This window comes from Osmia bicornis, chromosome 3, assembly GCF_907164935.1.
Source record: "Osmia bicornis bicornis chromosome 3, iOsmBic2.1, whole genome shotgun sequence".
NCBI classification, from domain to species: domain Eukaryota; kingdom Metazoa; phylum Arthropoda; class Insecta; order Hymenoptera; family Megachilidae; genus Osmia; species Osmia bicornis.
Window position 1 is genome coordinate 655,365 of NC_060218.1, and position 22,713 is coordinate 678,077.

Consider the following 22,713-nt stretch of genomic DNA (forward strand, 5'->3'; position numbering starts at 1 on the left):
GGAACTAAATTTGGCAAAAATTTCAACTAAATTTCGCAAATCGAAATAACGCTCTCTGATGGTAAAAGTAGGAACTAAATTTGTACAAAATCGCAGGGCCTCTAACGGCAAAGATTTCAACTAAATGACGAGACAAAGTGACCCAGACGATCAATTTTTTTGATTAATTAATTGGATAATTATACAGTGGATAAGTAAAATCGAGTTTGTAGATTTTTGAATAGACACGACCATTTGTTCTAAACAGGATCGCCAGTAACATTTCATACGACAAAGTATTATAAAAAAGATAGCTTTAATGCGATACAGGCCGATGTAAGAGAAAATCTTGACGTGGAAGAGGGAATGCAACAGTTCCGGCTTTAATCAGTCTTCGAATCAAAAATCCACTGTAAAAAGTCGAAAGTTCGTTAAGCACATAGTACAAGTACAAACTACGCTCGTTTAGAAGTGAAACAGATGAGAAAAGCCATTTTCGAGTCAGCGCACCTTCTTCTTCGCTTCAGCACACTTTTTTCGTATAATTCACAACCAAAATCAAGAGTCCATTTTAATTTGTAAACAAATGGGACAATGTCGATGCAAGAGTGAGGAGAATTTTTCATTATACTCTTCTTTTAAAAGTAGACAGGACATCTTTATTTGTCATTCGCAATTTACATCGTTCTTGGTCAATTCTTAACACTTTCTTCTGCCATGCAACGAGAAAGCAAAAAGGAATAGGGAATCGAATTTGCTTTAGAATCAACAGAAATATTTAACACATTTACTGCTATGAGAGTTACCAATGACCGACGTTCCAAATTTTATATAACTGTATTATTAAATTTATTTATATTATGTTAGTAATACGAGGTATATAACACGCGATATCGCGTCAAATTTAGTTGTCAACTTAATATTTTGCTAAACCAAAATCACTTCTTCAACATTTATTTTGAGAACATAAGTAAACATAAATAATTTCAGGAAATTTTCTGTAATATGTGAAGAACAACATATTTCCAATATTTGAAAATCAGTCTTTCTAAGGTCAATAATTAATATCTAAATACGTCTTAATATAGACGTTTATTTTCACTGTGGCAATTAACGTGTTAATATTACTTTATTGAACATTTGAAATCGATCGGATAAAAAATACGATCTTCGTTACGAAAATTCCCGTTACTTTTGCATCTACCGAAAGTCATCGTTTGTTTAACAGCTGAGAAAAAAATTTGCATTAGTTTAATTATAAATCATGAAATGTAATCTGCATTCAATTACATTGGTGCACTTCGTGTTTTTTCAAACGTCAGATGAATTTTAAACAAAAAAAAAAAAAAAAAGAGGAAACATAAGATAATAATAAGAGTAAAACGCAATAAAGCTTGAATTTTTCAAAACGGTGGTACTACTAACGATATTTGTAGCAAAAATATACAGGCCACGTGGCTGCTTACAATATTACGCTTCGCAAAATTCTCCAATGAAAGAAAGAAAAAACTTAACAGACACGAGAAATGAAAGATCTTTTTTTTCTTTTTTTTTCTTTTTTTTTCTTCTTTTCTTTTGACAAAGAACATAACGGTTAACGACGTCAAACAACCAGTACTCAATGTCAGTCAGGCGTGGAGGCTGTACAAATCATTGATACCCACTGACAATGAGCTCATTGATTGTACACACCTTATACTTAAAAATCTAGTTTCATTACGATACTGCTCGCACGAATTTCTTCCTTGTTTAATTACACCAGGAAAAAAGAAACTGCTGACCCATACTACTCCGCTCGATTGATCCAATTCGTTATGTTTACGAATAGATTGTACAATGTCAAGTATAACCTTCCTTAGGAAAATCAGCGACATAAAGAGAGCAGACGTCACTACTCATGACACGAGGTCACGTTTGGGAGTTCCAAAATTATCAGACATAACGAGTAGCTAATCTCCTTCCCATAACACCACTTTTTTTCCTAGAAAAAATTACCATACAAGACGGTGCACGTATTATCGCCAAAATAACATATGTATCGCGTCTTCATCTTCGTACTTATCGTTGTTTCCTGGATATACGTTTACAAATCATGTTTCTCTCTTTAGATATCTCCTGTACAGTTGCACAAACATGTTCTCTTCAGATAAGGGTGCGAAAGTTTCGTTTTCGATCCGTGAAAGTTCGTGTACGAAGATGAAATACAAGGAACGGAATATGTATACTTTATATACACGAATCGGAGCATGTGTGTGCATGCATAGTATGCATGCATGTACATACACTTGGATGCAAAATAAACTTCTCTTTGTTAAAAGTGAGCGTACGAAGGAGAAGAAGCGGAACACTTCTTATCCTGCACTTTCTTTTGATTAAGAGATGCCTAAATTGCACATAACTGTACGTGTGTGTATATATGAGGTGTATGCTGCGTGTGCATGTATGTATGTACGAAACATGTCGCGTTAGACGTTCTGGGAGTGGAATCGAGACCACGTATCGCCGGTATACGAAAGCAATGTAGAAATTCGTTTGTTAATAAACGTATGCGCAATAAGTTGTTTTTTTTTTCCGCCCTCGTGCACGTTACTATCGCCTAGAGATGAAAGAAAAGAAACAACGGAAGTCCATGAATGTACAGAATGGAAAACTAAGATAGGTTTGTATCAGACAATGTTTTGGCGAATAAAGACGCAAGAGAATAGCATAGTCTCGTAAATTTGTCAAAATACATGTGCAATAATACATACGTATATAAGTTTTCGAAAACGATTATTCGTCTGGCGATCTTAACGGTGTCTTTAATGTACAGTATCGAACACGGTAAACTTCCTTAAGGAAAATAGCGATCAAGCTACATTAATAGAGTGTAAACGTCTAGTAGAGAAAATTTTATTTAACCTAATCAGTCGATTCCTGCGATTGGAAAATTAGTGTAAGGGAGGATATACATACGGTTCATCTCATTATCAGAGAGGGTAAATCTATGATCTCTATGATATTTAGTTAGTTATTAAAATTTTGAATTTAGAAATGTAGATTCTGAAATTTGAAAATTCGAGTCTTGAAACTTTGAAACCTTCATAATGCCTGGTAATTAAATAGGTCCTCCTTTCCCTATATCGCCTTGTTACCTAGGAAATCCTACCGTGTTCGATACTGAATACATTTTTATTATTATGCTTTATTTTTATTTTTTTTTTTGACTGGCCAGTGTAAAACGCTACTGTGGCACAAATAAATGTTTCTTACTTTCACGTTTGATACGTTGCGTAAATAGAGTTTCAATTAAAAATTGATGTTACGATATACAGAATAATTGAAAAACATTATACGGTCCTGAAATCTGCAGATTTTCCATTTACTTTAATATGAAGTTTTTGGATTGCACAATATTTTTAAAACACCCTGTATAACATATTAGTAGAGTAGGTGTCACTAAAAGTTCGCATGAACGTACGTCCAAAATACAGAGCTAATTTTCGTGTGAATTTCAAGGACATCAATCGCTTATTAGACGATGTAACAAAAAAGTTGTTCGTATTAAACGAGTCACACAACCAAATCTTAATTTTCAAAAGGAAACAAAATAATTATTTCCAAAGAAAACCAATTTATAAGAACTCGCATACGAACGTGTATATGTACATCTATACAACCCTTAACTATTTTATTAAGGAAATATATACTAACTAGTATTGCTATGCGATTTCTTTATCCGTAATTAGATGAAAAATTGAAACGTGAATTATAAAAATTTGTTAAGTAAATGCATTATCAGTTGAGTTTTAATTGGAAGTTAAATGAATAATAATTACAACGTAAAGCATTGGGAAATATGTACATTCGTTATTTTAATAATAGTTAACACAGTATACTGTGTGGCAGAGAGAAATTTAAAATAGAATGCTTACAATTAATCCTATATCTTCTAAAGCCTCATTATATGCTACTGCAATATTAATTTTATTGAAAAATGTGTCTTACTTGAAGGTACTTTTCTGCAGGTAATGATTTAGTTGTGTGCTCGTTCGCATCGTTCCAATTATGCTCGTCAATGAATAAATACAAAAAGAAAATTGAAAGGTAATGGCAAAGCTAACATTACCCCCAGAAACATCGCATTTAATTAGATACTGCTTACTTCCTTATTTTTTTTTTTCGTTTTTCTTCTTTAACAAATGTATATACCCAAACAACTTATTTATGAAATTGCACAATGAATGAAAGAATTAAAATATAAGATAGAATGGAACGAATGAAAGCTCACAATGATAAAAAAAAAACATTTAGAAAAATTTTCAATATATATAACTATCTAAGTTGCTAACCGTCGGGTTCCTCCCCTCCCTGTTCGAAAAACAGGAAGCACGGATTGCGCAAACGCATTTCACAGAATGTTTTACACTGTTTCGTACGTACGTACAACAATGTGTACTCACAAGAAAAAGAACTAATATTAATTGTTATTTGGAATAATTACGATTCTTAGTAATTCCGAAACGTAAGAATCAATTCCAGATAAAAATGATTATACCTCACATTCACAAATGCGATTGGCGTTTTCTAATCACTAATTACTAAAAATCTATATGCATACAGAATCAAACACTTCACTGTTTGCGCGGCAGCCTTTCTCAGCCATCAAAGGAATTACGCGTTAGATTAATTCAGTATCTTAAGTTACCTAGTTAATGTTGTGTTTTGTGTATCAAATCATTATCGTAACAATTATTTGTTGGGCACACACCGAATTAAAGTCTCAGCTGTAAGCACGCCCCAAACTTTTGTCTCCCAAGGATTTCTATTCATTAGCCATCCTCTTTTGGAGGGGTAAACCAACCTATAAGCATGTTTAAATATACATAATACGACCTCTATTAATTTATTAAAAATATATTCCATATTCAGAAACTCTGAAACTTGAATTTCGAAACTAAAATTGTACATTCTGAAACTTTAAAATTTGAACTCCATTTTTTAATTTAAATTTATAACTTTGAAATTCGAATTCTGAAGATCGGGAGATTTGAATTTTGAAATTTTTAGATCCTGCAATTTTGACCTTTATAATGTCTAGCAACTTTCAAGTATCTGAGTAATTTTCCCTAGAAAAGTTTCTACCGCCCTTAATATTATACGCTAAATTCTACTGAAGTACTGGAACATAATTATAAAAAGATAAAATTATTCTCTTACCATTTTTTTCATGTATTTGTACAAGAGACTTGAATGACTGTTGTGCACGTGCTAGGCTGTATTGGCCTTGTCCACATACTTTGCTAGCACTACCCGGTCCCTGAAATTGTATGCGCGCTTTTCCCTTCACTAATGTTGCTGAAATCTGCATGATGACGGCTTCAACTGTGTAGGCTGAACTCCAACCTTGTTTCGTTAAGAGTTCCATACAAATAGCGCCTCCTATAAGGACATATCCGCCAGAGATCATGGGATGCACAACTCTAACAAATGGGGGTTCAAAAGGATACGTTTCCTGTAACAGAGAAGACACATTAATATTGCCTTCCATCTTATAAATCTAATATTATATGTCAAAATTGTTAATATCATACATAATTAATACATCAATTTAGACCAATACAGAGTTTACAATACTGAACATATTTAAAAAAAATGACAAGATAAGTAGTGAACATGGTAGGTCTCCCTAGGGAAAATGGCGGCATAGGAGAAGGTAATCACTATCAAGAGCTACCAGGCATTATGAATAATTAAATAAAAATAATAATAAAATTTGGAAAGATGTGAATAGAAAAATAAATATTAAATCAAATTTTCCCGAGTGGGCATTTACACGCAAGTACGTGCAGCCTTTTCCCTCTACACTGCCAATTTCCTTAAAAAAGCCTACCATCCTTGATACTATACAATTTAAATCTAAAACAGAAGTAGAATCAATAATTTTCTTTAAATAATTGAAATTTTCTTACCTTAAAAAGCATGTTAAGAAGAATACTGTCTTTGCCTTCTTTTTCTTTCAGAAGTATGAGATCACTGTGTAAAGGTGAATCAGGATCAACACACATCAGCCTGACGTTCCATTCATACAAACTGTCATTTACTAATTCTATGCTGTACATTCCTGTAACAAATTTTAACAAATATTCGAATATAGTTAAAAATGTAAAATTATATTTCAATTGATAAAATTTTGAAATGTAATATCACCTTTTTTGAAACTGTCACTTCGATAAATGTCGCGCAATTCTTTCATAAGTCTGTCTGTGGCTTGCACGCTTCCACAGACAGATCCCTTTAAATAATCTTGTCTTTGATTTTGTCTCAACCTTCTAATGTCGCAAGATGTTCCAATTCTATTTCCTCACCCTTAGAAATAAAATTATCATACACAAATAAGTACATACATGTACAATTTATAGATGAACACAGTTTTTATCCCAATCTGCCTTATTTACCTTACTCTTAGCATTAGCATCACCCTCATCCATATCTAAATGGAGGTCTTCCTCTGTATCACTTTCTTCATCTTCATCAATGTCTTCAGCATCCTCAGCTTCCATCCTTTGTGCTGCAGCTTCATTTGGTCCTCCTAAGCGCAATGGATCCAAAGCTGTCCTCAACCTTTCAACATCAGGGGGTTCTGGTAATGAGTGAAGTCTACATAATTCTTTTAAGAGAATCCCAACTTGATTAATGACGTGGTTGTCTCTGCCAGTGGTAGTACTTAAATTTGTACAGCATTCGTCACACTTGTTTCCTCTGACTCTGCAAACCATACTGGTGGTGTTGAAGGATAGGTTTCCTGTGGCAGTAATAAATTGTTAAATTTTTATTTAATCTATATACAATTTACCTTTATTTAAAATTTATAAGAATAGAAAAAAATCTTGTTTAAAAAACAAAAAGATTTCTTTGCACAAAAATTCAAATTCAAATTCAAATTCAAATTCAAATTCGAATGACAATCTCTATAAATAAAATATCGTTCATAAATATTAATAAGAAAAATAAATTACCAATAATAATTAATTGAATAACGAATGTTTATCATGAACTCGTATATGTATAATATTTAAATAAGGATATATATCTGAAATTGCAGTTCAGCGTCGCTGATCGTCTATACATATATGCGTAACAGGAACCGTAAATTAATTAACAATATTAATTAATATGCAGAAACCAATCAGCATTTTCAATTTTCTATTAAATAAACAATAGTAAAAAATACAGAATTGATTTTTAATTAATCTTACAAAGAAAAAAATTTAATTTCAAATCGGATTCGAACTTGTATCAAAATGCGTTTGACAAAGTAAACAGAATAACGTAGAACGCAATTTTTTTTTAAACACACGTGATTAGTTTTCATACATATATAAACTGGGGATAACATTTTCAATATGCTGAAATAAATAAATGTTTCTCTTTGATAGTTAAAGTTTATTGGCATTAAATAAAAAAATTTCGTAACGAGCCAAACGGTAATGGCAACGGTAACGGCAACGCAAATGGATATGTTCATTGTTATCTACTTTATCTGTAAATATTATCTGGTATATACGAAATATAGTACGGTTTCGTGCAAATGAGATATAAAGTGCATAGAATTTTTCTCCGCGTGTAAAAGAGATACTATTACGAGGGGCCTACCCTCTATTTGTGACATACATTGACCTCTAGCGCACTATTAATTCGTCTGAAAATCTCCACGGAAACTGCCTCATGGAAGCGAGAAAGAATCGATCGTAACTACAACAAAATGTAGAGAGCAACGGAAAAGTGCAGCAGGGAGGAAAACGTGCAATAGGGGATACACGGTATTACGTGGACCCGGGCATGGCTCTTGTCAAAAAGGCCAAATAACAACACCGAGTGTTATTGTTTCTTTGTCCGAACACGGTCGTAGACAGCGACGAAAAATTAACATGGTCCCCGTGTGTAAACAGGAATATTCTCAGCGATAAATTCACGACAATCACAACTTACTCTGTTCGAAATTTCATCCATGCTTGTTACACTTACTGTAATATTGGCGTGTATTTCGTATTTCTTCCCATTTTTACCGACGAACCTGCAGCTCAGTTCGTCCACACTCGCAGACATTATCTGAAATCTCTCATGGCTCTTTGGGAAGACGGACTCAAGAGTTTTGATCTCCTGCTTGAGGGTGTTCAAACAAGCCATTTGGGGGAACGAACGAAATTGCCGGACCCCAAATTTTTCGGAGATGCCTGTCCGAAAATTTGTATAGCAACCCGAAAAGAAACACGACGTACCCGATGACTACCCGACAAAATGGCGACCGCGACTGACTGCTTCGGCCAGCCTCGTACAAATTCGTTCGCTTTCGTCACAGATGGCGACACTCGACTATTCAAATAATCGTGACGTACTTCCGGTACAGCTGAGTGCGGTTGAACATCGGGCGCTATTTAAATGGTAATGGTTTCTAAAATTATTATTCTTCTCTAACATGGAGCCTCAAATTTCTTCCAAGGTTTGATTAATAATACTACATATATGTATTTTTGAAATACTATACTTCAAAATTTCATCTACTATCTTTTGAATAAATATGTGCAGATCGTCGAAAGTTTAGTCACAAGATTTTTTTTTCACTACGTATTTAGTATTATAAATAAATACCTACTTTTTATGCCGGCTACTAGAAGAGGGACGATCATTGTGTGCTGTAATGTTTACGCACCAGGGATCTATGTCATGCAATAGTACATGCATCTTAAATGCTAAAATTGGTATATTTTCATTTGAATGAAAATAATGTTTAATGATCAACACTTGTTAATTGCATCATGAATTTATTTGAAATATCTAGTACCTCTAATTCTTATGATCTATATGTACAGATGATAATGTGATAAAGTATAATACACGCATTATTTAACCATGTGTTAACAAATAAATGCTCTAATTTAAACATACTAAAAGTAATTAAGATCCAATTCTTTTGGACTGGGTCCACAAATTTCTGTCTATTGGATTTATTTTTCTTTCTTTATTTAAAAATACAGTACATATAATATTGTACACTATATTGTATAATATTGTACAATCAAAATAATTCAAGAAATTCTTGAAACTTGAATATCAACCGATGAATTCATATTCTTATAATTTTTGCAATACTTTATTGTTCTTACAATGAAAAAGTGTACCAAGTATACACTGTAACTCAAAATGACATTAACGAGAATAACGTTACTAATCCTCTATTGTTTATTAAATAAAATAAAACATCACGTAATACTATAACACGTTATATTTGAAATTACCACCATAGTACTTCGTTTAATTTTCCTTTACAAAAATACAAAAATTAAAATCTAGCGCGTTATCAAATGTAAATAAGAAGTATTATTTTACATTATTATTGCACAGATTTCTTTTTTATTTCTGTACGAATTTCTTGTGTTATTTTGTTGATAATTTTGGAAAATGGTAGACACCAGTCCGTTCCGTATGATTCTTTGAATGGTGATACAAATGAAGTCATATGGTACAATGATATGACGAAATGTAAGATTATAAATAACAAAATATACCATTTTCACCGTAACAGGATGCTTAAGCCTTTCTTCTTATATGGAAAAATCCATGATGGTCAACATTAAGTTATCACTATACATATACATATATATACATACCGTTTTCGCATATACTTATTTTTTTTAATGTAATAGTAATAGCGAAAGAGAAAGTTAGTCAGTCAATAATACTAATTTAAGCCTCTTTTCTTCTATTTTTTTTTAAGTTTTTCTTTTTGAGAATACAGAACCAGTTGAAATATCGTAATTGAAGGGTACAATCTCCTTTAATTACATCTTACTACAAAAAGAATGGAACGGAAGACCATCTCAGGCGGGTTTTTTAAATTCTACGATCTGTCAGTTTCTTTTACTAATTTTTTTTTCTTTTTCTCGTTTTTCTCGTCATTTTCAAAATACTCATTACTTATTATAAGTATGTTATATTAACAAATTCATGAGATATGTTTACTTAACAAACTGGAAATCTATAAATAACAAAAACAATAATAGAATACTTTCTTATCTAATCGAGGATGTCTGAATTGATACTGAAAAAATGACAAAAGTGTTTAGTAAACACTGATAATACATATCTCATTAGCTGTTAATACGTATCATATTCTAAACTGAATTTTTATTGACTTAGATATTTATACACTGACAAAAAAGTACCTGCATCTCTGTGTACGGTGATGTTAGAAAATAGAATTTCTTCAATATTCGAAACAGAATGTTTTTCTGCTAAACTCGCGTTATAATTAATGTTGAACATTTTTAAAATTATTTCTCAGCAGTTATGAAGATAGCATTAGTAATAGCTAGGAACTTGAAGAAGCATTACTTCCCTTTTTTCTTTTTTAAATATACAAATGCCAAATTTATTTGATATTCATTTGTAGGTAAGTCTTTAAATCACCTACAGCGTTTCATTTATACGCACCACTTTCTTTCTCCGAATCACATTAAGATTAAAACTTTCATTTTATTTACATAGAAATACTACACGTAAGATACTCTGTAGCAGAGGTAGAAAAATGAAACAAAATAAAAATATGAGGAATGGTCTTGACAGTATTTTCTTTTTTTCCCTTCGTTCAATAATCTCAAGTTGGAACAAAACCTTAAAGAAAAGTGTTAATTTGAATATATAAAAGCATATCTAATTTGCCAACTGTGCAACGCTAGTTTTTTTCCTTTTTTTTTTTACACCTCAGTTTTTATTTACAAGCATAAACTTTGGAGAAAGAAGTAGCTCACACTATGTCGCAGACTCCTTCGTCGGAGAAGGCTCATCCTCAGTTGTGTGCATACTTTCTGGCACGTGACGTCAATCATGTGTTTCAGAGCATTATGCTGCTGATTTCTTACACATGAGTCAAAGTAGTCGGCTTTTTTAAAATGCCGAATGGTAGTAGTCATATGTAGGCCAGTAAGGCTGTAGCCAGTCCTAGCTAGTGCGCTGACGCTTTTTGGCAGGGTGTTCCTCGGCGGAATGTGCAGGTGCTGGCATTACCATTTCACCTCTATTGAACATATACTTAAATTGGGGCATGTACTTCATTATGCTTTTTACTTGGATTAAAGGGAGCTCTTCGTTTAGAGATGAACATTTTCCTGCTTCCATTAACATCTTCATTTGTAACCTTTGAAGAAATATACATGATATATTACTCATAATATGTCATAATATATTCTGTTACAATCATTGGCGTTAGTTAGGATTTTTAGGTTCATCCTGGGGCGCTACTTAGATTACACCAATGGCTACAATGTCTATAGCAAAACAGTATTTTAGTTTACCTATTTCCTTGGTATAAGTCTATGTGTAACACATCCGTAAGAACCTGTCGACAGCTATTGATGTCGCAGGCGGGAAAATACTGAGTGACAAAGTCAGGAAGCGTCATCAATAATTCAGAGTAAATGTATGGCTTGAAATTAATACAAGGTACCATTTTATCTTCGACAAGTGCTTTCTGAATTTGATAAGGTTGTACTTGACAAGTTGTCATATGTGTTTCTGATATTGGAATCAATGGCTTTCTGCCTCTTGAATCCCTGAAAGTAATAATAAGTTTAATCATTTACATATCCTATTACAAATGTTTTGTTTTACTCTGTTAATATGATTTTATACCTGGAACTATTATTACTTCCATTAACTGGTATTAAGGGTGGTGGGTATTTTGAATGAGATGAATTGTGAACAGATGTATGCCTTTGTGGGGGTAATAAGATTGAGGGTGTAGATGCTGAAGTAGGTGATGGCATCAGAGCTTGTACTTGTTCGCTTAAGCCAAGCATCTGAGGGTAGGTACTTGCTGTAACAGCATTTGGTACACCTAAAGTAGGTGTAGTATATGTAGATGTGACCCTAAAATAAAAGAGAAATTTACATTACATATTAAAAAATACAAGTAGTTAAAATATATACATTCAACTAAATAATTTAGATAAAAAAAGAATTGTAAAATATTTTTAAAAATATACAGTATTGTATACATTGACGTAACTGGGACCTTACTCTAGGTAGACCAAGTACCTTAACTTTACCAACAGTACCAAATGTTTAATATTGTTTAATTCTTTTTATTCTAAAGTTGAAATTTTGGAACTAATGAAGAAACCTACCCTGACTCCTACCTAGTTACGACAATGATTGTATACATTTTATGTATAATGTGTTTGTCCTTATAAACAATTTAAGATATTTTATACTAAACAGTGAAACAAAAGAAAATGAATATGAAAATATATGTATATCGTTTAAATTCTCTAAAAAAGAAAAAATAAACATTTTCTAATATTTGTATTTCCATTATTATAATGATTAAAATAAAAGATCATTTAAAATTAAATAGATATACTATTTTAATAAAAAGAGAAAATATACAACAATCATAATGAAGGACAATTATTCACATTTTTCATGTGTCAACATTTGACCAAAAACGTAAAATTGTATTGAAAAAAATATAAAGCGAATGTATATCATGTTTAGTAAATAAAAGAAATAAAATAGGCAAAACAGGCAGTATGTAGTTATTGCAGTTTTACATAAATAAAAAACTTGTTAATCACAACGTTCTTATGCATGCTATCTTACTTTCATGTAGTAATCATGACTATAGTACATTTTACAGGAACTCACCAGTCATCCTTCCCATAGGTTGGATAACTATACAAAAAAATCATACATTGTATGTACAAATGCAAAAAGCTATAGTGCAAGTTTTCCTCACAGGGACGTCATGTTAACTTTTTTCTAGGCATGGAGTTTTGTCAACTTCCTTTTTTTAATAAATAAAAAATTTGATTTATGTATAAATAATAATTTAACAGAAAAAAACAAAGGTAACAAATGTTACTTTTTTTTTCCTCTCTCATTAATACAGATGTTTGTGTGCAAGATAGTCAAAATGTTCGAGCATGAAAAAAAGTTACAATCACTCCACATCAACTTTATTTTTTGAAAGTTTTTTAGTAAATTTTAAGGTCTGTTATTCCATACCTTTAAGTCGACGCCCCTGTTTTTTCACATAATAAACAATAATTTCTTACTTATAAAAGTATTAAGTACTTCGAGGTACGTAAAAATTCCCTAACATTGGCATGCTTGTATTACTCTATTGCACTTTGTATCAGATATGAATTTTAATATAAAACTATTTCATTTTGTAAACTATATACAATGTGAGTGATATGTACATTGAAAACTTTTAACAGTATATCTACTATTCGAGTGAATAAGACAGCATTTTAATTAACAATTCATTTCATTTGTATAACACAACTTTCAAGCAGAAAACAATATTTAATGTGTATTGTTTATGGCGTGCTTTGAACACCAAACTCACACCTAATATATAATTTACTGTTCTCAGTCACTAAATCATAAACAAGCATAAAATACTGATAATGCCGTGTAGTGCTTAAATGAAAAAATAAATTGTCCTCAATATTCTAAAACATATACATGTATATATTCGAAAAGACAAACTTTGATGAATCTTTTAATTACTTACCCAAGATTAGGTTGACTGGAATGGACTGTTGCTCTAACAAGAGGGGGTGGTTGAGCTTGAGCGACAGTTTGCATTGTTGTAACTGGATATACTCCAGGATACTGAGCTGCTGCATTGCCACCACCCCCTCTACTTCTACTAGCTTGCGAATACGTTTTTAGTGGATTAGATATTTGCTGCAATAAAATAAGTAATATGTTAAATCTAATACAAAATTGTACGTTCGTGAGATATAATTCAATTTAAGAATTTATAAAACTTACATTGTGCATGTTTAAGATTGAAGGCATTCGTATGATAGAATTAGCCTGAGACACAGGCGCTGTCTGAAAGGTAGGCTGCCCGCCGACCAGTCCTGTCCACCCATTGACACTCTGCACTGTGTTCAACATGGGTTGGGTCACAATGTTAGATCTGCTGGAGGAGAGAGCCGTTGGAGAAGAGTGTGCAGGGTGTGTAGTGACAACAGGCCTGGGCTGGCTAACACGTTGCGCTTGTGACGCACTGGTGACCGATCCACGGGGTAGAATGTTATGCAGAGGAGCAGCACGAGCATTGACCGTCGCTTTAGTCGTGTTATTTTGTACAGGAACGGATTTCGTCGCCGGCGGTGTCGGCGGCTGCTTTGTCCAACCGCCTCCACCGCCACCACCTTTACTAGTCACTAACAACTGAGAGTCCATAACTTTGGTCGGCCAATAGTCCTCGAACCCCGTTCCGGGGGGAAAGTAACTCTTAATGTCATTTAAACTAATCACCGAGCACGTCTCACTTGCGAACAGTTCGTTACGTATACCCTGTACTTTGCAACAAAATTTCAAATACGACAGATCCCAACCTTCGAGCTTCTCCGCTTTTAACTTAAGATTCTCCGTTTCGCCCTCGAAGTAGAACAAAGGTACGTACTGGAGACCGTCCTTCACCGTGTACGGAACCACCGACTCCTTGTTTATCCGTATGAAACCGCATTTGTCAGATCCATTGCTCGCGTTCGGATTGGTGCCGGTGGTTAGTTTCGTGTAACACACGTCCAGAAACGTGTAAAACTCCTTAGCGTCTGATAGACGTACCACCAAGTCTTTACACGTAAACTGTTCCCTTCCAAACTGATTCTCACAATGTTTTACGTTTATCTCGGTGAACAATTTGCTCTCTGCTTCCGTAATATAGTAACTCCTTATACATGTGCAACTGTAGATGTCCGAGTGCAGGTAACTCAGGTACTTGTTTAATAACTTAGATTCTAAGATTCGTACGGCGCAATACTTTTCGCCCGAACGGAATATGTACGGTATGTGACAGTCGTCGAAGCTCGTCCAGCCGAAACGGCCCCTTTGACTCTCGTCATCGGGGGGCACCTTGCCCTCCGTCGAAGGGGGCTTCGTTGCAACGGCCGTTGACGAATCTGCCGGTCGTTTGTTCAGGTATCCCAGAATACCTGGGAAATTTGATTGTGGTAGAACACATTGGGGAGGCCTCTGCTGCTGCGGTGGTGCTCCTGGTGCACCGCTGACCATTTTCGCCTTGTTTGCTTCCACCATTTTGGCTGCCAGTTCTCGGATCTCCGCTTCATCGGGAAGTTCTTGCTTGACAACGACTTTATCGAGATCTGGAAAAAAGTATCCTTATTTCAATAACTTTTAATAACAATAACGCTAAGGTAAGGTTCTTCAGTTAAACCTTTACACATCACACATCACGTGGTCACGAAATACGAAAGTACCATTTTGGAGCTAAAGTAATAAAATTCAAATGTGATCAAATTGGTAATTGACCCATAACAACGGCATCATAATAATGTACAAAACTTAAAATATACACACCGAAAAGAATACACATGGAAATGTACAATTTATACGGCGTTTAAAATAACTTTGCAATTGGTATGTAAAGGTTAAAATTAAATTTAAACTATGAATCATAGGTTAGATCAGTAGGCTAATTAACCTGTACATACAATCCCAATTTTGGGTTATTTTGATCCAGTATGTATTATACAGCGAGTTAAAATGACCCTACATTCGATATGCGAAATATTAATGGAAAAATAGAAAAACCACGAAAGAAAAATTAAATAACAAATTTTCCACAATATTCAATGTTCAAAACTTGCTATCTTTGAATTTTCATTAATTATTATCTAAAAAAGTCGATGGTTGGCCGGTGGAGAAAAGCGCGGGAAAATATGTATCACGTGTCAATATACCTTCACGAATCAGTAGTGAATTAAAGTCATTATTCTTTACCGTTTACATCATACACATCCAATAAAAAATTTCGTTTAACATTATTTAAACTTAAAAATTATTTTCACACCAAAAAACTGATATTAAACAAAATTTGAATGTAACAACCAATTGACAAGAATCTATGTAAGTACACGTATATGACGCATGCGCACAAGTATCGTATTCGTACGATTAAACAACTGGTGCATCAATTGTAAACTTTGATAATTATTTTTTAAGTATTACAGATTATGTTTATAAACGTTGACTATAACGTTATTAAACGTAAACATACACAGAAAATGACACTTTTAATAGGTATAATTGTTTAAAATAAATGTAAAGAGCACATTTAGTCAGATTTAGAAGAATTCCAAGATTTCTTAGCGTAAATCAAATTTTCCAAAAGCATGTAATTAACAAAAATAGTGCACACTGGATGCTTCAAAATACTGGGTACACGTGACATTTCTACAATTGCTTTTAAAATAACATTTAAATAAAACAGTCACAGTTTTAAAACATTTCAGTGTGCATTTTACTAATTTCGGGGAAAAAATGCAGGTTCTCACGCTTTTTCCAGCCGACATTGATTACCAACGAAAACAAGTAAGGAACTGAAAGCGCGCGCACGTGCAAGTGAAAAAATCATTAAAAGCACTAATTTCGTGAAGCACATCTTTCATTTGGCCAAGGAAAGATGCATATTTCGAACGTACTGAATGACACTTGATCGGGCACCGTCTGCGACGGACTCCTTTTCTCGAGCCATATGGCGTCCGTGCTGCTATCAGCGTTCACGGTGTGCATGTCCGTAATGTCGTTCCTCATATTTCCCCGATCGAGAATGTTTTCTACTTAAATCGTTAAATCACATTTTGATAGATGGCAAATGTAGGAGGGCGCAGAGCAGCGAAGAGGTTATAATCGCGGTGCGTCTACCGATCTGTACACTGTCGATGAAACGACACACGACCATGTTACACGACCAAAAGCGAACAACACAGTCGTCTCTCTCTCAGACGGAAAAGTTATTATCCCTGTTTCGGCTTGGCAGTTTTCACGCTTTCCCTCGACGTTTCACTTTGCCTGCTGCCGATTACGATTACAGCAAACGGCGAGAAATAGTTAACCACGCTCAAGGGATACATTTGGGGGGTAGATAAACCGTACGCTGTATCGTCGACACTGACTACGTACGTGTTCTTCGAACGGGCGTACCTCTGGACCCCGACGAAGCTTTCCCGTGGATTAAGCTGTTCTCGGCCGAGGGTAGCGCCATTTTACGTGGACACAGCCTCTGTTAATCCTCGCTTTCAGGCCGCCCAGTAGGCCATGCCGTAGCATCGAGCTGCCTTGCTTGCAACTGCACGGGATACTAGGCAATTCCACGGTCTAGCCGACCGCGAATCCTACGGACCTCAGCGCAAACCTCTCATTTTCCACACGGACTGTACTATGCTAGGTACGTAAAGTACTGCGATCGTCCTCCACGACACATCACCAACTTCACTTTAACTTTCCATTTTTACCAATCCATCTGATTTCAATACTTTATTATTTCCACTTTCATTTTATTATAATTTATTATTATACTGGAGTCTGTCAAATCACCATAATCTTAGTTTGGTCGTGTGAAATAAAGAACTAGAGGCACTATGACCTTTTAAGAATTGTGTATGAGTTAATTTCTTAAGTTTTTAGGTTTCGAAAATAGAAATCCCGAATGTTCCGGGTACATTATAAGGGATCGACGGACGTCCAATAGCTGCCGCCATCTACCCATCGCACATAATATTATAAATTACACAAGGATTTAGATGTAACTACGCACTGCACATGCGCGGATAATTTAAGTAAATTTAAAATCGTTTACCGCGGATATGTATCGAATCAATATAAGCAATACAAATATAATTTTTATACTGTTATAAGTTACAAATGACATTGAATTTGTAAAAAAAATGATTATACGTTTGCTGATAATTAGTAATTTATGAAAAATAAAAAATATTGGGTTTGGACTAATTGCCCTGTAACCGCGTACTTCAACGTTCATTCCAGCAGTATATGTATAAGTGTTACGTGGCTGCAGTCTTTAGTCGAAGCCGAACAGTGACAGGTGGAGGATGTACACAAGTTTTATAATGCGAATTTAATAAAAATCTTGAGATACATAAACAAAGTTATGTAAATTCATTTCACATAAAACTTCCTATGAGGTGCATAATCTATTTATAAAAATAATTTCTCTATTCTTGAAATTTTAAATATTTAAATTTTAATCAGAGAAATTTCCATAACTTCTTGTGTACATTATCATATATTGCCACATCTGGCAATATTGTGTGAATTTTTTTAGGCACATAACAATTGTAGCCCAAGTGTGTACATATATATTTTCATTATATTTCTAATGTACACTCTGCTACTTGTCGATGTTTCACTTTTCTTCCCTGTAAGCATTGCCATTTTTTTAAACACATTCATTAGTTGGAAAGTAATGAAATTGAGCACTATGTACGTTACTGAATCATATAAATAGGTGAACCGTATCCTCGATCAGATTTTGCATCGTGTGTCGGGGATCGGCTGCAGCAGCTAGGTACATACCGCTCAAAGAATGGCCAGGGCCAGCGCGTAAGATCGCGCAGACGATGTGACAACGTTGCACGGTCGATATGCTCTTTCAGGCAAAGTGCCAAGATTGGTAAACGCACGCGGGGGTATATAGTCGCGGTTTCAGGTGCCCTTCCCTCCTCTAGCGCCCGCGTTTTATCCCCACTGCTGCTCCACCAACTTACCCGTGGGATTCGCCACGATCGTGGGGGGGACGAGCAACGAAAGTGGGGGAACTGAAGCTGCGCAGAATGCAGCAGACAAGCGTCGCTGTTTGTGCCTTTGCGCACCTCTTACATACATATACCCGACGACCTCCTATGTACTACATATGTATTATACTTATTATTTTAATCATGATTTACGGCTGCGGCGTTGCCGGTTCTTCTTCCAGGCACGCCCACTCTATCTCTTTTTTCGCTTTTTCCACTCCTAAAGCAACGTCGCTTGATCGATACTTAAAGAAACATGAAATAAAAAAATATGCATTTATCGTTATCATTTTGACGAACGAGCTAAACACTAGCTAACGAAGGGGAAAATATAGGGACATTTGATTTTATGTTTTTTGTTTTGTGTCCGTTAAAGGTTATCGTTGATCACTGGTTGTGCGGTGTTGCCAAGACAAAATGGCTGGCGCGACCTTGATTGGCTCGGTTTTTTCTATAGCGAATGTTGGGCCAGTCGTTTTGGCAACGCTGGAAAGCCATAGCGATCTATTTATAGTAGCTCTCTATTGCTGCTGTTGCTATGCCAGCCGAAGACTCGCTTAGTCTGCGAGGAGGGGAGTCACTACCAAATGGAGGGGGTAGAGATTGCTAAAGAACAATATGGCGTTGAACCGGATGAGCCCTCCATACATTCTCTTTTCTTTCTAACGTTTCTCTAACAATCAATATATCTGTTATTATAAAATCATCAAAATAAACATTATATAAGGCATTAAGATATCGTGCATTTATATGAAACATACTTTACGATAAAACGAACGACCTACGGGTCACGATTTCATATATATGTACATATTTCATATATTTCATTGTAATGATGGAAGAGGATCATCCAAGTATGGGTATATCATTCTAGGTAGATGTAATTTTTTGCGCAACTCGGTAGAATTACACATGGCGGTGTACAATTCTAGCAGCTGACAAGCATCGTGGTGTGTGTCCATAGAATACAGCCACGCATGCGACTTGACGAAGCTGCCGCCTCGGGAGTGTTCGGCAAACTTCGTGGATACTGCCTCTTTGTTACATCATTCTTTAGCCTCCTATGTAGTATATAGGGGCGGGTATATTATGTACTACCGCCTGCACATATTTCCCTCCCAGCTCTCGCTCGCGTATATACTCTGTATATAGTTGCTTGTGCATATATGTACCGGCGGAGCAAATGGGCGGGCGATCCGAGGAACGAGCTGGACTCCGCGTTACACGAGGCGTAGAGACGGAAATCAAATAGAACGACCACTAATGTATGTTTTTTATCGTTGATAAAGTTATGAATTATAATAAAATAAATAGAAAATATTTTGATGGTCTTATTTCTTAAACGAACTATTAGGATTATAATGTTTTCAAATATTTCGCTAGTTTAATAAGTTTATGCTTTACGCTATAGTTACTTTGACACTACTATAGTAATAAAATATGCAAGATATAGAAAGCTTTTTAGTGGAAGTATGTTCTCAATTTTGTACATAGTTCAGCTTTCAAACTTGCACATTTATGGATTTAAATGACTGTATTGCAAAACGTTAGTTTCCTAAGGGTAGGTACGAAGAAAACCCAGTTTCTTATGTATGTATAGAAAATCGTAGAATTTTCCTATACATACATATTCTATCTATATGTTTATAGACAAATTAACTGCATTTTTAAAATCAATTAAAAAATAACTGAAAAGCAGGATCAAATTGAATTTGTTGATGAACAATATACAATCGTTTCTAACAATCAATAAAAATATTGCATTTAGGTTAACTGTAGTTTTTTTATAATATTATTATAAAAGCTGTAAAATGAATTGAATTTAACGTATCCAGAAGTAACATTATAATTAATATTTTACGCCGCAGCCGTAAAATTAAATTCATATGTGCTTTCCATAATCTTTTATTAAATTCAACTAACATTATGGAGAAATATAGTTACTTGATTCAACGACCTAAACCTAACCTAAATTCAAGAAGCAAACATTCATATAATTTTAAAAATGAACAGCTAAAAAGTAATTGCTTCGCATTTATTAAATATTTACTCTTACTAAAGAAAAGTACATCTTTCTATATATTTAAAAACTTTAATTATTTTCCTTAAAAAAAAGTGCGATATTGCCAGGATCACCTTACCGTTTGCTTTAAATAAGCCATGACGTCATCTCCTATATGCACACACGTACAGAATGAAATGAGAATTAACATCCTTTTATTGATCACATTTGGAAATATATTAAAATTCAACCCCATCAGTGGCTTATCAAGTATGTAAATAATAAACAGTAATTAACTTATATTTACATAAACATATCAATTTTTAACATAAAATAGATATGCAGTTGCAATACGCTTCTAAAGTATTATATTTCTCACCTATATATGATCACGTGAGTTTCGTATTACAACGAAACCCGTAAATATTTACTAGCGCACTGATACGAAAGAATTTCGTAGTCACGTGACATCAAAGCAAATCCACCGCAAACAAATAGTGGATAATCAAAGAAATGGATCAATTCATTAATTTAAATTAACACACATAGTGTTTACAAAGGAGTCGCCGAAGAACATCACCAAGTGTTTAATAAACAAAACGAATTCCACGTGTTGTTGTCGTTGCGATAAATAGTCAACAAAAGTTGCAGATGTTGACAGATAGCAAAGAGAGAGCACGTTTTGCCGGGCCTCGCACGAGGCGCAGCTCGTAGAAAACAGAAAGCACGATGAATTCTAGGCGCTTCTACGCGGCAACGGCAGCGAGGGTAACGTGTGATTGGACGTGGTAGGAAGAAGAAAAAGGACGGAACAACAAGAAATGTACAGAAGGAGAAGAGGGGGGAGGCGATACGCGCGAGTCTGGTGTCGCTGCCGCTACCGCTACTGCCGCCACCCATAACCTCAAATCTTACCTTTGTTGAGTCGTGCCTCGACGATCTGTACGTCTTCGTCGACGCTGCTATCACTCATCTTCTTCTTCTCGTTAACCTGAATGTCCATGCACATAATTCCTTACCGCCGAACACCACTTTCGTCGCACGCTCGCACAACCCCTATTGTCCCGTGACATTTACATTAAACTGTGCGCGCGCGTAAAATTCACACTTACGAGGAAGCTCGTCGCACGGGGGCGCCGCGAAATCCGCTCTTTTCGTCTGTACGAATCTATCCTCGTGTTGTGCTTTTCGACACGCCGAAGATTGGACACACCACGATACACTCACCCACAAGATCCTAGGAGATAGACACACGCAATGCTTGCCGGAAGGATACTTATTCGAAAATCGCGTGTATGCAATAGTATCACGGCCCGCGTTTTCTGCTGTTTTGTGCGGAGGTGAACCGAGAGGCCGACCGGGTTCCGTCCAGATTTGAATGTGGTACACGTTGCCAGTTCTTTCTCGTACCCCCCTTCCGCCCCCCTCCCATACGGCCTTATGTACTTAACGGTTGCGACGTTGCCGCACATCCGGTTCCACCAGCCGAGTAGTGGGGGTACGAGAATTTCGCACGAGAGTGGGGGATGTACATAAGTACCTGACAACGGCATAGTGGGGACTCGCGAAGGGGGTGGGGGTAAGCAGGGGGTTGTGTACATAGAGAAGGGAGGGGAGCGGGTTGTTGGGAGGGAATGGGAATTTTCCATGATGCTTCAGGGCAACGGCGACCGTTAGCTGGGTCACGTGGTTTTACCGGAAGTCGTAAGGGAGACGCGCCACGACGCGCGCGCCCTCCTTTTCCGTTCTAAGTTTTCTCGTTTTCTTCCTAAAAATTACTTTGTCATATTAAAATAAATAAATGTTTAATTATTTTCGTTTTTTTTTTGTTTAATTTAATAGTTTTTTCGTACATTTTGTAAATAGATTTCACAACCGTTTGTTCGTTCGAAGTGTCAAGGATAAACTAGAGTTTCCTTCGCACGAAATGTAGCTATATTTTCATACACTGAATTGTATGTAAACAGTTTATGCAACTTTTTTCACTGAATCTCTGGGGCAGGTAAGTACGTAGATAGTGTATAAAATGAACAGCCTTTTCGTGTCCTTAGATGAAATATTTCGTGTAATTTGATAAAAACAAGTACATAATGTACAAAACAATTGTTTTCGAAT

The 22,713-nt window shown here is 35.2% G+C and overlaps 2 protein-coding genes across 6 annotated transcripts; both read right to left on the reverse strand.

Annotated features, from left to right (window-relative positions):
• Positions 1-276: 276 nt before the first annotated feature.
• On the reverse strand, positions 277-8,288 carry LOC114879599 (ubiquitin-conjugating enzyme E2 Q2). The gene is given in 8 exon segments (XM_029194661.2): positions 277-4,822; positions 5,179-5,473; positions 5,931-6,082; positions 6,169-6,288; positions 6,291-6,327; positions 6,417-6,691; positions 6,694-6,763; positions 7,987-8,288. Coding segments are annotated over 8 exon segments (1,143 nt in total). The 5' UTR covers positions 8,149-8,288; the 3' UTR covers positions 277-4,790.
• A 2,186-nt stretch (positions 8,289-10,474) lies between these two features.
• On the reverse strand, positions 10,475-22,101 carry LOC114879598. Of its 5 annotated transcripts, none has more exons than XM_029194655.2 (7): positions 21,514-22,101; positions 13,801-15,146; positions 13,538-13,713; positions 12,664-12,690; positions 11,650-11,886; positions 11,313-11,570; positions 10,475-11,155 (listed from the first exon to the last, which is right to left on the reverse strand). In XM_029194655.2, exons 1-7 carry the CDS (start codon positions 21,605-21,607, stop codon positions 10,960-10,962), a joined length of 2,334 nt encoding a protein of 777 aa, XP_029050488.1. In that variant the 5' UTR covers positions 21,608-22,101; the 3' UTR covers positions 10,475-10,959. The 5 variants fall into 5 exon arrangements, with proteins under 5 accessions (XP_029050488.1, XP_029050491.1, XP_029050490.1 ...); XM_029194658.2 differs by lacking the exon at positions 21,514-22,101 and adding an exon at positions 16,987-17,076; XM_029194657.2 differs by lacking the exon at positions 21,514-22,101 and adding an exon at positions 16,966-17,047.
• Between the last annotated feature and the right edge of the window lie 612 nt (positions 22,102-22,713).